Source organism: Myxocyprinus asiaticus, chromosome 16 (assembly GCF_019703515.2).
Source record: "Myxocyprinus asiaticus isolate MX2 ecotype Aquarium Trade chromosome 16, UBuf_Myxa_2, whole genome shotgun sequence".
Lineage (NCBI taxonomy): Eukaryota > Metazoa > Chordata > Actinopteri > Cypriniformes > Catostomidae > Myxocyprinus > Myxocyprinus asiaticus.
Genome location: NC_059359.1, coordinates 17484785 through 17499798, shown reverse-complemented (window position 1 = coordinate 17499798; position 15014 = coordinate 17484785). Strand labels below are relative to the sequence as shown.

General features: G+C 40.7%; 1 protein-coding gene across 5 annotated transcripts in view; it reads right to left on the bottom strand.

Annotated features, from left to right (window-relative positions):
* The window catches only part of LOC127453907 (protein dopey-1-like), a 32422-nt gene that overhangs the window by 12875 nt on the left and 4533 nt on the right, over nucleotides 1-15014 (bottom strand). For 3 of the 5 annotated variants that reach the window (XR_007899466.1, XM_051720674.1, XM_051720671.1), the window contains exons 7-20: nucleotides 14286-14385; nucleotides 13601-13710; nucleotides 11811-11925; nucleotides 11565-11685; nucleotides 11350-11469; nucleotides 10862-10973; nucleotides 10351-10380; nucleotides 8452-8685; nucleotides 5587-6127; nucleotides 4127-4398; nucleotides 3886-4038; nucleotides 3678-3778; nucleotides 3282-3547; nucleotides 158-2249 (exon numbers count right to left, since the gene is read on the bottom strand). Coding sequence is in view for 4 of the 5 variants with exons in the window: in XM_051720674.1 (XP_051576634.1) it covers nucleotides 158-2249; nucleotides 3282-3547; nucleotides 3678-3778; nucleotides 3886-4038; nucleotides 4127-4398; nucleotides 5587-6127; nucleotides 8452-8685; nucleotides 10351-10380; nucleotides 10862-10973; nucleotides 11350-11469; nucleotides 11565-11685; nucleotides 11811-11925; nucleotides 13601-13710; nucleotides 14286-14385 (4367 nt within the window). In the remaining variant the exon portion in view is untranslated. The remainder of the gene's footprint in view (nucleotides 1-157; nucleotides 2250-3281; nucleotides 3548-3677; nucleotides 3779-3885; nucleotides 4039-4126; nucleotides 4399-5586; nucleotides 6128-8451; nucleotides 8686-10350; nucleotides 10381-10861; nucleotides 10974-11349; nucleotides 11470-11564; nucleotides 11686-11810; nucleotides 11926-13600; nucleotides 13711-14285; nucleotides 14386-15014) is intronic. The other 2 variants (XM_051720672.1, XM_051720673.1) reach the window with 2 other exon arrangements.

Here is a 15014-nt window from a genome sequence, read left to right as displayed (position 1 = left end):
ACATCTCCTTTTGTGTTTCATGGAAGAAAGTCAGATAAGTTTGAAACAAAATGAGGGTGAATAAATGATGACAGAATTTTTATTTTTGTGTGAACTATTCCTTCAAAAATGTAAATGACCCTGTTCCTCTGCTACACAGCAGAAGGGGACCCAGTACCTGTTGTCCATGAGGCCTGTCTCATAGCGATATTGCTGGATAAGGTTGTCAAGGTTTTTGCACAGCTGAAGCGTAACAGAAGCAACCACTCGCCGAAGCACTTTGCCCATGTAAGGCAGAGTGGCTGTTATGAGGCCGATCCACTGTGGGTGCATCTTGCAGGCGTGGTGCTGATGCAGCGCCCGGATAACTGCGCACAGAAACATGCCCTGCGCAGTGATAGGCTGCCCGTTCAGATACTGCAGGGAAGCCAAGGGCTGCTGCGGGTTGACATGCTCTACCTCCCCTCCTATCAGTTCAAACCCAGCCCCGAGCCCATTAGCTCCTCCACCAGACACTGCTGACCCTGGAACCCCCTCCCCACCCTCCTCCACTGGAATCAGCACGCGATGCTCCAACACCACCAGGCTCTGGAGTAGCCGCAGAAGCTGCGACTGTATGGCGCTGCAGTTGTCCATCTGGTCCTCAGACAGATTGATGACGCTGTCCTCTGAAAGGCCCTCTTCAACTGCAGCCACATTGGTACCACGGACATGAAGTTCATGCCACTTTTGCACACTAAAGATGGTGGAAAGCAAACAGTGTAGCACTACCTTCTGCACCTTGCATTTGGACAGCACATCACAAATGAAGCTTGCAAAGCCCTTGGCTGAGCCCCCAGTGATCTTGGTAAGCTCACTGAAGAGCAGCGTCAACACCTCCACACTGGTCAGCTGCATGGTATGGTTGCCTGCCAGGTCCTGTGATGTGGCCGCCACATGGGCCGAGTAATAGCTGCGCAGAAAATAGAGGCAAAGGGAAATGATGATCTCCAGGAACATGGCACTTCGGAAGGAGTGGGAGTGCGAGTCCTGTGGGATGGGACAGTAGAAATCCTTGCCCATGACAGAGACACGATGACGTGCCAACAGGTTCTGCAGTAGAGAGAGTTGCGGCGTGTACGTGTTATTTATGCTGGTGGTGGAGATGGCGCTCACAAACCCTGCTGGTGTAGTACGCAGCATGGCTGCAATGGCAGAGAGTGCATGCAGAGTGCGAGAGGAGTCGTAGAGCTGAAGGTAAAGCAGCACATGCTGGTACAGGGGATGGATGTTAAACAAAGGAGGTGACCCAGATGTGCGAGATCCTCCTGTCCCACCGGCAGCCCCACCACTAGGCGAGCCCATGTCGCTCTCAATCTCAGACACCTCGCCCTCCCCACAGCTGTACCAGTTCTCCAAGTCCAGACTGTCCCCGAAGAAGATGCTGGGAGGCTTCTCTGCCTGTTTGGTCTTGCGTCTTTCATCCTCTTTCCTTTTGACCTTCTTGATTTTGGGCTTGGCCCCAGGGGATTTGTCCACCAGGCGCTCCATAATCTTGCCCTTAAGGCTTAGCTGCGTACTGCTGTGTGGTTCATTGACCTGGAGGCTCTGCTCAGTGGAGGCATTGCCACAGCTGTCCGGAAGCATGACGATAGAAGGGGAGGAGCTATGCCGGGCAATGCCTTCCCGATGCTCCTCCTCCCCTGAAGCATCAATTGTGGCCACAGCCAGGAACTCCAAGGTTCCCCCTGCAACCAGTTCTGGGAGCGTTCTAGGTTGGGTGTTGGAAAAGGGGGCCAGCGTGATGCATGGCCCAGTGGACATATCAGTGGAAGAGTTGGTGCTATCTGAGTCTGTTTGAGGCCAGGCCTCAGGGGATGATGACATCTCACCTGACTCTTTCTCCACCATTTGCACCACCCTGTCCACTAGCTCAGTAAGTATAGCAGAAACTGCCTTATGTAAGCACTCTTCCTCCACCGAAGAGGATTGACAAAGCACAGTATCCGGTATGTTAACAGTGCTACCACCTCCTTCTAGTTCATCAAAGCTGCCATTGTCTACAGTGGACGACTGAGAGCCACTGGAATCAGAGCTCTGGGGCTCCCCCTGCTGGTCAGGAGGCTGATATTCACCACAGAGTTGCAGGTTCTCACTGCTAAGGCTCAAGAGTGAAAGACTGTCACTCAAAGGGTTAACCGTAAGGCTAAAGGGTTCCATGTCATCCAGTGGGAGGCCTCTTCCACATGCTTGGAAACCCCTGTGGCCATCCTCTGATATCTGGCTATAATCTGCAGAGGAGACAAATATATGTTTATTAAAGTTGGCATGAAATCAAAATTGACCCTATTTATTTCTTAATGCATGTTACTGTGAATGATTCATCCATGCATTTATTTTGTTTAATAATTTTTTTTGACCTTGCTCTTCTGCTGATATGACTGACTCTTCTCTGCTGATGTATGTGAGACCGCAGCCAATAGTTTTTAGACATTTTTAACCCTGTCCCTCCAAGAGCCTGTCATGTACACAAGCCTAGCACAGAGGTGGTGAAGAAGTGCATTTCTGGTTTTTTCCCTCCCAAAACCCTGTTCAATTCCCCAAACTTCCTTGGTTACTGGCTTGAATTTTTATATTTCGAAGGAGGAATAACGACAAATTCGTATTCGAGGCATTTCATAACTGAATGCTTCCATCGGTTGCATCAGCCGGATGGGGAGAATGTGATTGGAATTCACACATATTTTTAACGCAGGCATTTTTTGGAGGCAACTTGGGATGAATAGCACGAGTAAGTGTTCTTTTTTCTTTATATTTAGTGATTTAAATTGTGATTCAAAATGTTGAAATATTGTGAACTTTTATTCGCTTGTTTCTCATTAATCTGCACTGGACTTGCAAAATGGCTCCAGCCTCGTCGTAAGCAAAGACTGTGATGTGCTGTTTGCATGTGTAGGCTGATTTTGTATTAATGTTGTCAGTTTAATCATTGTTCAGTTTTCAAATCAGTGGAATAGCGGGCCAATATTGAGATCGGTCCTCAGTTTCCCTGGTAACTGGCTCAGAGCAGCAGTATGGATGGAAAGGGGTATGTGTGTGTTTGTGTGGCTGTAATCTAAAGCCTATTGGCTATTTTTTTTTTTAGATGAGCCGGTCGACATGTCATGCCCCAACTTCCTGTATCGGTAGGGAACACGTCAAAACACCAAAAAGAACTGCACTCGTCAGGGCACTTCACTGTGACTTTAACATACTGTATATTTGTTATGGTAAAAAGGCAAGATACTAAATCTATTTAAAAACACTAGGTCAAACCCTCTTACTTTCAGCATAGCTCATATCCCTCATGTAAATTGGGTCTGAGGACTCTTGTTCTGCTGGGTTGGGGAAGGCCTGGGCCCAGTGGCACTGTGCTTGAACACGCTGGATGGACACGCGGTGGGTTTTAGGGTGCAGCAGCAAAAGCAGCAGAGGCTCAAGAACACGAGCAATGTCATGTCTCTGCAAAACCTGGTTCAGCCAGGCCCGGCCAACAGCACTCGCCATGCCATCCCAATAACTGAGGCAGTCTAGCATAATAAAAAGAGACCTACAAGAGGCAGGAGAGGTAGGAGATGGTAAAGAGGTTAAAAGACCAATAGAAAGTGAGAATAACCTCATGACAAAATAATATTGCATTTTGCATCATCAGAGTTCATCTCCCATGGAATTGCTGTTACCTGTCAAAGGTGCGATTGAAAGGGGAGGACTTGGTGATGTTCAGGTCTCTGGTCAGGTGCCAGAGAACAGAGAATTTTACATGGGCCTCCAACTGTATTCTCTGAAAGAGAATTTAGAAATAAAACATGTGAATCAGTGAATGTACAGTATATGTTTGTGCATCTAAGCCCCTTGTCTGTGAGGTTAGTGTGCACATGTATGACCAACCTTGTCTCGATGCATGAGCTGCTGGCTGATTACATCTTCACAAATGCTGGGAGAGGGAGCCAGGTTGTGGAGCTGGTAAAAGAGCTCCACACTGCGCTTGTGGTGCTGGGGGGTTTCCTCTCCCAACTGATCCCACAAGATCAGGGCTATGCTCTACAGGAGAGATATGAGAAGATGGTCAAAATAGAAGGGGAGACTAAAAGAGAAAGAGAATAAAACTGAGAAAGAAAATAATCCAAACCTTGAAGAAATCTGTTTTCTCTGCAATGTACTTCAAGATACCCGCTGTGAGTGGTGGTCGAATCACCACTGCAACACGACCCTGGCTAGGACTCATTGGCTGGCCCGAGTCTGGACTAGCCACACGCTCAGCTGTCACCATAGCTACTGACTGTGTTAGACCGACAAGGTCCATGACAAGAGAGATAGCCACTGCCTGGATACTGAAGTCAGCAGCTGAACAGCAGGCATCCATCAGAGTCTGAAGCCACACTGCTGGCTGAACACTCTCACCTGTCGGAGAAGCATGGCACAATGCAAATATGCAACACAGAGGGATTTTGTCACTTGAGTAAGAAACAAATCCTGTATTTCTAAGAAGGATATGCATCCTTTTCCTTAGGAATGTCCCGATACTGGTATCGGAATCGTACTTGTAAAAATGCTCCGATACGATCTGACGTATGTGTCATTGCGTAAACATTCAGCGCACAAATTAAAATCACATCATGTCCTAGTGAGCTTTAACAGCAAAAGCTGTGATTTAATGAGATAAATATATAGTTTGCATGTGCAGCGCTTTAAATGGGAGTGCACATGAATGTGTGGTGCCAGTGTTGTGCTGACATAGTCACAAAGAGCTCATACTTTTTAGATCTCCTTGACTCATACACGGAAAACACCATCATGAGCGTTGCACGCTCTGTTTGTAGCAGATGGCAGCAGGCAGAGCATTAATTAACTTTTTAGCGCAAGGCACATACAGACTACGTTTATTTAATTAAATAGCAGACTTTTGCAGTTTAACAATCACACTGGGTTACGTAGCGACCAGCTTTTCCAGACTGGGAAGCTACCGTAATAAAGTCAGAGCTCCTTGGTCACAACAACACAGAAAAACTTCAAAATAAAAGCTCTGCCAAAATAAAAGCTCCATTTAACTAAGGGAAAAAAGATAGAAATAGATCACTACTGTATAATTACTTAATATCCACTCTAATACTACAAATAATAATAATTATAAATTAATAGTAATTTTATTATATTTAAGCAATATCTCACATCTGTGATGCTCTGTTATGCAGCACTTTATTTGACAAAAATAACTCCAATGTTGTATTTTGGATTGTGCTGTGAGGTTCTGTATAAAATCATTTCATCTGATAAAAATAATACAATATTATGTTGAAAAATTAATTGCTATAATTTCATTTGATTAAAGTTAAGGAATTCATTTATTTAAACATTATTTTGATGATAAAATTGAAATAAATTGTTGATATGGAATTCAGAAAAAAAAAAAAACAGGTTATTGGACACAGTATCAGCATGTACCAAAAAGAAAGTATCGGTACTCGTATTTGTTTTTAAAAAAAATGGTATCGGGACATCCCTACTTTTCATTAAATTCAAACTTCATGTGATGGTACATACAAGGTTCATGGTTCATAGGTATAGAAGCATTGGTCATATGTTTTTTACCTGTCTGCTCCTCTCTGGTGGGTGAGGACTTTAGGTTGCCCTCAGCAATGTAGACTGGAAAACTGGAGCACTCCAGGAAGAGCTGGCAGGCAGCTGTGAAAGCAGCCAGACACTCCTTCTGTTTAGATGAGATCTGCTCCTCAAAATCCTTCTGTCTTTTTTTATCAGCCACCACTGTCAGAGTCTCCATCTCAGCACTGCAACTCCTCCCTGCCTCTTCCTGACCACCTGGGGTGATGTAAAGCCTTACCAGACAAGAAAGGAATTGCTGGAAATGCTCAAGGCAGCACTGCATCACTGGCTTGTCCTGGTGCTTGCTGTGGCCTGAACTACTGAGTCCAGATTTGGGTTGGATGGGCATATCCTCAAGGCTGGAGGAATCAGCCTCGGGGTGCTGCGTGTTGCCAGGTTGCACCCCACGTTCCGCCTGGTACTGGATGAACTCAGTGAATCCACTCTCTGACGACCTGCTGCTAGAAGGGTTCTCACCTTCATCAAATACATCAGTGCTGCCAGGGACTTCTAGGGTGACTGGTAGGATCTGAGCATGAAAAGTGGAAAAAGAATGTGAATGTCAAGTCAAAGTTTATTGTAATTTCTTTCCTGCATTGAAAGAGAAAACAAAATACAGTGTATCCTGACATCACTGTGCAAAAAATATAATAAAGACAATACACTAAGAGTACACTAACCCAGAAAAAAAAAAACATTTTCAATATCTCTGTATCACAGTAAAGGCAGTTTCATTATGTCAATGAAATAGATTACATCATGTTGATATAATAACATATTGGGGATATTTGCACATGGTCACTTCATGCATTTTTACAGATCGGATACCTGTCCAATCACAAAGTGTGTAAATGCCCTCCAAGATGCAAACGAGATGCACAGCAATCCGGTCGCCGATGTAATTCAAGATGTGACTCGGCCAAGTGTAAATGCATCTGGTTGTTCAGGCCACATACGTAAACTTTACTCCTCCCAAAAAGAACTACATCAACATACAGACGTTTGGGAGCTCAAAGACGACAAAGAAAATGTGGCACATACAGTGACAGCTGCTGCCATCTTTAGCACAATTTTAGCCCAGAGCATAGTTCAGGCAGTCTTATTATCCACATTCACAGAAAGCCTTCTCCATCACACAGTTGATTGGCTACAAAACCTCCAAACTTCCAAAACTCAGTGGTTCCAATCACAGAACCCAGTAGCACCCCAGAGTCAGACTCAGGTGGCAAGTAGTGCGCTGCAAGAGGAGGCTATTATCACCTGAGTGGAAATGACAGACTCTTGGTCCTCAGAGGCCACGCTTGGCTCCCACTAGAGAGAGAGGAACTCAGCTGTGCGTGAACGTCTCGTCCTTATTCTCTCTCTTCCCCTCTCTCCATGCTGGCACCATCCAGGGAGTCTGGCATCATTTCTATCATGTTTCACTTATGGTAGACACACATAGTCCCAGTCAGGTAGCCAACAGGCCATGACACACGCACCCTCACCAAGTTCTGTCAGAAGCCAATGAATTAGAACCCTGTACCATCCTGTCTACTGGACCCAGAGCTGGGGGCCACAGATAGAAGGCTTGTACAGAGGGAGATACACACCATCAGGCAGAAGGATGGTTGTTTCTAGGCCAGTGCTTGTAAAGCAAACAGGCCATATTGGCTTGTCTTTATCACATTAATACTGCAGGGACATTGCCTCCACTAAGCTGACAAAGTACGGTTTACATTGGCAGTTAGATAAAGTGCTGCCTGACGTACAAAGTCAGGGAAGAAATTTCATCAGTGAACTCTGAACAATGTCAGCTTAATACTAAATCTACATATTCCCCATGTGGAACACCTAAACAAATTGTACAATGGACGAGATGAAAGAGTAAAAAACTGCTTTTTTTTGTGTGTGTCAGACTGGCGCTACACACTGCCTATGTACAGGTGCCAATGAGTTTTCCTATTTAGGCTTGTTTCAAAGCTTTTAAAATCCACTCAAATTCAAATGGGATTCTTTGAACTTTATTTGATGTATTTGTTTAAGTGGTTACCACAGGAAGCCCATTTGATTTACATTTTATATTAAAAAAGTTATCAAAATAACTCACCCACATCTATCATATCACTTCTGAAGATATAGATTTTACCACTGGAGTCATATGGATTACTTTTATGTTTCCTTTATGTTATGTTTGGAGCTTCAAATGTTTGATCACCATTTACTTGCATTGTATGGACCTACATATAGGAGATATTCTTCTAAAAATCTTAATTTGTGTTATGCTGAAGAAAGAAAGTCATAAACATCTGGGATGGCATGAGGGTGATTAAATGAGAGAATTTAAACTTTTGGGTGAACTATCCCTTCATCAAATTAAAAGCCTACTGGAAACTCACAATTCCAATTAATATGGCCATAACATAGGAATAAAACCTTTCAGAAATAAAGCAAGAAGGGATATCTGTTATCAGTTATCATATCCAAGACTGATTATTATTATTATTATTATTATTAATAGTTATTAACTAGTACAGAGTTCCCACACATTTCGACCAATGAATTGCCATCTCTTTTCCAGTTAATGATTACTGGATAAGTATTTATAAAAATCAGAAACTGCACTCCAAACAGCAATTTCTAGCTAATAATATATTTTAAAGCTGAGCATAATGAGAAAAAATTAATAAATAAAAAATAAATAAATAAATTCCAAGCCCAGAAATTACCATTTAAAAATCCAACATATTCCAGGTTTTCCAGAACCATGGGAACCCTGCATGTATTATAATTTATCAGCACATTTGAAGTTTGATCTATAGAAGTGCTTTATGTGAAGTTTTAACCACTTGATTGTCTTATCATTGCTCTTACCATTTTCTCGTCTTTGTCTCTGACTGAGGGGGTAGTGGCAGAGGAGGATGGGCCTGAGGGCAGTGCAAGCGGTGACACCAGTGGTGGCTGGACTTTGCTGAGGATCTTTGAGCAGAGGCGCAGACAGTGGGTGAGCTCTCCGAGGCCCAGGGCCTGCAGATGTGTGGTAAGAGCAGAAACCATCCGCAGAAGCAACAGAGGTAGGTGCTCTGTCTGAATCTCTATGTATGTCTCCTAAAAAGACAAAGAAAGACAGAGAGAGAGAGAGAGAGAGAGAGAGAGAGACAGAGAGAGAGAGAGAGAGAGAGAGAGATCAGTTGCTGGCTTATGTTGAGCTATTAGGAGATCCATCCCTGCATCCACATTCTGTAATTATTTACTAGGGATGCACCGATGTATCGGCTGTCGGCTGACAATTATTGACCAAATTAAAAATAAATGATTTATAAATAATTAGTAACACACTTTGTAAAAATTAATAAAGAAATAATAATAGCCACAACATGTAGAAGGGTTGGCACACATAAGAACAGAATTTTTTATTCTGTCTCGTTCTCACGTTAGTGGAAAAAATGCCATAAACGGAGGTGACAGTTGTGAGAATCTGAGTTCTGAGATATCGGTAGGATATCCATTAATGCTGCATGATTGATTGAATTAAGACTGAAATTACAATATGGCCTTGTGCGATTACTAAACCTTAAAAGGCTGCATTTCAAACTGCAAAAACAGAAGTGCAAATAATTTTTTACAAGTACAAAATATCCTTTTTTATATCAATTATCATGTTATTATAGTTAGTCATTTTTTGTTTCTTTTTTTATCTTTTTACTGTGGCTATTTAAAATGTTGGCATTTCATGTGTTCAACAGATCCAGTGTTCAATGGAAATTATTTACAGTTTGAAAATTTAAAAAGCTTTTGTATCTCTTTATAAAAAAAAATGTACGCATTCCTATGTAAAACAGTGATCTGATAACAAAATAATGTAAGTTGCAAAATAATGGTATCGTTAACAGCCTATAGTTTTTTGTTAAAACCCGTTTCGGTCAAAAATGTTCAAAGCGGTGCATCCCTATTATTTACTCACCATCACATTGTTCTAAACCAGCATGCCTTTTTTTCTTCTTCCATTGAACACAAAAGGTGATTTTTTAAAGATTATCCTGGCTGCTATTTTCCATATAATAAAAGCTATAGTATGTCTTCAGAAGACTTGGAATATTGTGTATGGAACAAATACATTTTTTGTACACTTTTATGGTGCTTTTTGTCATTTTGGAATTTGACAGACCCAGTCCTCATTCACTTTTATTATACATAAAATAGTGGCCAGGATATTCTTCAAAAATTCACCTTTTGTGCTCTACCGAAGACAGAAATTCATACAGATTTGGAAGGACATAAGAGAGAGTAAATAATGACATAATTTTCTTTTTTGGGTGAACTATTCCCTTAAGAGTTACGGTACTGTAAATCAGAAATGAAAATATTGAACCGTTTAGGCTTTTAAGTGAGGAGTAAAAGGGGGATGTTTGTGTAAAAAACTTAAGATCTTTAACAACTGGTGAGCAGTTTGGCAAATGTGCATCACATGCAAAATTATGGTTCTACCTTCCACAACATCCATAGATAAACATGATGAGTAGTTTGTTCAAATAATATAGCCATTTACATTTTTAAACATGATATTTTTGACAATTTTTTAGAACACACTGTGTGTATTTAGAACAATAGAACACATAGTACGTATAGTACAATTATGATATTCTACATAATCTAGTACAACAGTATGATATTCTAGAAATCAACATGGATGTTTTTGGAAAGACAGTAAACCCCCATTATGGCAAAGTGAAGTGAGGTGAAGTGAAGAGGCAAGAAAGAGCAGTACTGTACCTGGCAGATAACCCTCATGCTTCTAGTAGGCTTTGAGGAAAAGAGAAAGAAAGCATAGATTTTCAACGGACAGAAGCAAGCAGAGTACATGCCAGAAAACACACTTCAGAAACCCTGATTGTTTCATTAACAACCAGTGTTAGAGAAACTGGCTAAGACCAAGACAATCTCTGAAACCCTCGAAAGCTTTCCTTCAAGGACATCAACAAACACACAAAGTTGTGCACATGGAGAAGACATCTAAACTATAGTGTGCAGACAAAACAAGGGCACATAAAGATGTTTGAGTTTCTTAGTTGAGTTTCTAACTAAAGGCATAATATCACGATATGGCACTAAACACTAGTTTGACACTTAAACCTTGTTATATTTACTTTATTTTTCCTGCTGTCATAAGATCACTTTCTCAAAGCAGAAAATAGAAAATGGGAGGGACCTGAATAAAAATGCTGGAATATTTTAAAAGCTTAACTATCTGTTATAGCTGAGTGTGAGGGCAAAGGGTACCAACCAAAGACACAATGTCCAACAGGAAGTCCACCAGCTCACAGAACTCAACCAATGAGCGTACTGACATCTCAGAGCTCAAAGTCTGCCTTGGAACATGACTGCTCTGAGTCCATCTAAAAGAAGATAGGGATGTTAAACAAGAACGGAATGAAAAAAATATCATATTTTTTTCAACTGTTGTTGGGCTAGTTTACCCATAAAATGAAAATTCTGTCATAAGTCACTCATGCTCCTGTTGTTCCAAACACGTATTACATAACCTTTGTTATGTGAAAGACATTAGGCAGGATATTAGCCTGTCACCATTCACTTTTATTGAATCTTTTCTCCATACAATGAAAGTGAATGGTGACTGAGACTAACATATTGCCTAACATTTCCTTTTGTTTTATGCAAAAGAAAGTCATACGAGTTTGGAACAATATGAGTGTAAGTAAATGACAGAATTTTCATTTTTGGATGAACAATTCCTCACATACATAAACATACCTGCAGCACTCCTCAAACCATAGTGCAATATAATCCCACATGTAGTAGGGCTCAAAGGAGTTAAACAAGAGGTTGGCTGTTTTAATAAGCTCTGCCGTCTTCTTGTTTTCTCTGAGTTTGCTGAAAGAACAACGAAAAAGATAAGGTTTTAAGAAATTTTAAGAAAAATATGCAACAGTAGCCACAAGAGTAAGTGGATGCAATGCTCTGCAGACCTGCTAAGCTGAGTTTGGTCTTTGCTGAAAGGGTTTTGATTCTGAAGATCCAGCTCAGCACGGCACTGAGTGTGTAGGGTGCGGAACACTTCAATCAGAACATCCTCTAAGATTGCTGGACCTAAATAAAGTAGTGAAGAAGATTTAAAAGCAAAAGAAAATCCCAAAACACTTTAATGCAAGTTTGAGCATATACACCACAGAGCATGAGAGCAATCTTGTGGATGCATGTAGTAACGGAGGTACCCAGCTCAGGCTTGTCGAGAAGGCTGATGAGGATACGGAATGGCTTCAAGTCGTGCATCTGGATGCTCTCCTCCTCCCCTCCTCTGGCCTTCCCCTGCAGGATCCCCACCATGGCCTACAAAACACAGAATCGCATTTTGATTCACTTTATCAATCTTCTTAAAAGGATAGTTCCCCCAAAATTGAACATTCTGTCAACATTTACTCACCCCCATGTCTCAAACCCATACGTTTATCACAAAAGGAGATGTTAGGCATAATGTTAAGAAATGATAGCCTCAGTCACCATTCACTGAACAGAAAAAAAAAATGAATTTAGAATGACATGAGTGTGAGTAAATTATGACAGACTTTTCATTTGTGGGTGAACTAATCCTTTAAACTCATCCATACATTAAGACAAAATAAGTTTTTTGCACCAGCTTGATTACAAACTCTTGGGCAATCAAAATGTCATGGTGATGTGTCTGAGGACAAATAGCAGAAAGTAAGTTCTCAAGATGGTTCTTCCTTATACATTAACCAACAACCTAGATGAAAAGTTTGACTCTCCATCAAACAATGAATGCCTTTGCAAGTGTATCTGTGTGTGCGTTTTAGCTCTTCAGGGATTTCACACTTGGACTTACGCATGGCTGCACAGGCAGAGGAACAGACGGTCCCTGCACTAACCTACTTCCCAAACAAGTGCGATCCAACAAGTGGCCCAAACCAGATGGCACAAAATCAAATAGATCCCAATCCAATAAAATAAGAGGAAAAGATAAAAACAAAACTCCCCCCAGGACGTCAAACACATGGCCTTAAAATGCTCTGTCTGTGCCTACATAGGGACCAGTGTCTCATTGCAAGCCAAGCCATGCATACAGACCACATGGAGGGAAGTGAGGACACACAGAATAACTTATTGACAAGATATGTGCATCTGTCTGTGTGTCTCTGCAGACAAAACAAAATGGTTAGATCTTACAGCAACAGCAAACACAAACTCAAAAAATAAAGAAAATGTTTTCTGTTTCTATACTGCTTTGCTGGAGATCTTTCTATCTGAAAATATTTATGTAGATTTCTAATGCCCCATCAATGTTTTTTTTTTTTTTTTTTTTTTTTTTAAACTAAGAACACACAAATAGTGATAAACCGATATATCGGCCAGGGCTGCATTTCGCAAAAGCATCGTAAACCTAAGTAAATCGTAGAAACCTTTGGCGCCAGTTGTCTCTACGATAAACTAAAGCTTGCTATGCTTTGGGGAAACGCAGCTCAGGTCAATTAATCAGTCGATGCCGATAATCGCGAAATGGCCAAATATCGGCCGATTAATCATCCTGACCGATATATCGGTTTATCACTATTTGTAAGAGTATGCTTGGCTGATTAACAGAAGTGTTAACATTCCCTTGTGTCAGTTCCAAAATGTACCAATAGATTTGTCAATAGATAGTCAACACTTTCTGTTTTCAATGTTTTTTCTTTTGACATTTATGCAAATTTGAGTAAATATTGCATAAAATAAGTGTTTGTTTCACTTTAGAAATGTTGTGTACATCTGATTTGCTGTTGTTAAACTGTATTATGTTTATCTGCATTTATATCAGCCATCACGCTCTTTAGATATCAGTATTGGTCAATGAAAACCCCATATCGGTCGACCACTACTTACAAAATGACAAAATGTGTCAAAAAGACCCCTCTCACTGCAACAAACAAAATTTGGGTTAAACACTGATGCAAAACTTTCACTGTTTGGACTGCATGTTTTTCTGTTAAGTTCACACTATTTACCATACCTGAACGAGCATGTCCTTGGAGTAAGTGTTAAAGTAGTGTGTGGCGTGCTCTTCTAGATTGCTGAGTCGGGTACTGCGAGGGCCTGCTTGCACACCATTGTTATCAAAACCTGAAAACACAACCAGGACATGGAAATAAATGCCAACACATTCAGACATTCATGCCTCTACACTTTATTGACTTACAAGTGAACAGAGATACAAAGAAATAAATAAAAAAAGCTTATACTTATAATACCACCATGGGTATTTATGACATACAAACTTACCACAATGTTTATTCCCAGCGTAAGGATGGCAAGTAGGAAAACAAAATCACAAAATCAACACTTGACAGAAATGCTAGGTGTACAATCGTCATATGACCATGATGTATGTATATTCTATGCAACACTGTGCAAAGATCCACATCCCCAATTAGTCACTAGAATATCAAATTTAAATACAAGTAATTGATTTCAATTGATGGCATGAAAGAGCAAACCTTTAATTCTTTGATGTCTGTATTAGTGCTACTTTGCTTTCCAATAATATTTGTGATGTTTTTGAACAAACTGTATTGCCGTTTTCTTGCAGATATGAAAAAGTAGTAATATGAGCTCCTGGTTGGTTTGAGAAACATGAAATGAGAATGAAAAAAAATTAGGATTGCATGCAGTTTGTGAGTTAAGTGTGGATGTCTCACCCAGCAGCCAAGCATAAAGTCTCCGGTTCAGAGACATATCTCTCCTTAGAACAACATGAAGTGCTGCAGACAGAATCCTGATCATGTCTGGACGTGTAGCCTGAAACAAGCCAAACAGTTATGTATTGTGTATCTTTTATTTCTAGGTAAAACACTTTAAATGAGCCATATTATCTTTGTGACTAGTGACTAACTAACACCAACTAACACTAACTCAAATATATATAAATTAGTGATAGATCCATATCAGCTAGGCCAATAAATTGGCCGATATCTGGCAATTTTGAGACTATCGGCCGATAACAATGTCCGATTAACAGAAGTGCCCTTAGAGTCTGTTCCAAAATCTACCAACAGCCTTATCAATGGATAATGCATGATTTGTTTTCAAATATTATGTGTATTTCTAGTAAATATCGCTTAAAAAATATTTAATGTCAGTGTAAATGTGTACATCACATCTACAGTGCTGTGCAAAAGTTTTAGGCAGTCAGTGAGGATTTCTTCAAAAATAAAGCCATAAATCGTTTTCATTTATCAATTAATGTCATACAAAATCCAGTAAACATTAAAAAAAAAAAAGCTTAATCAATATTTGGTGAGACCACCTTTGCCTTCAAAACAGCACTAATTCTCCTAGGTACACCTGGTTGTTGGCAGATAGTATGTTCCAAGCTTCTTGGAGAATTTGCCACAGTTCGTCTATCTATTTAGGCTGTCTCAATTGCT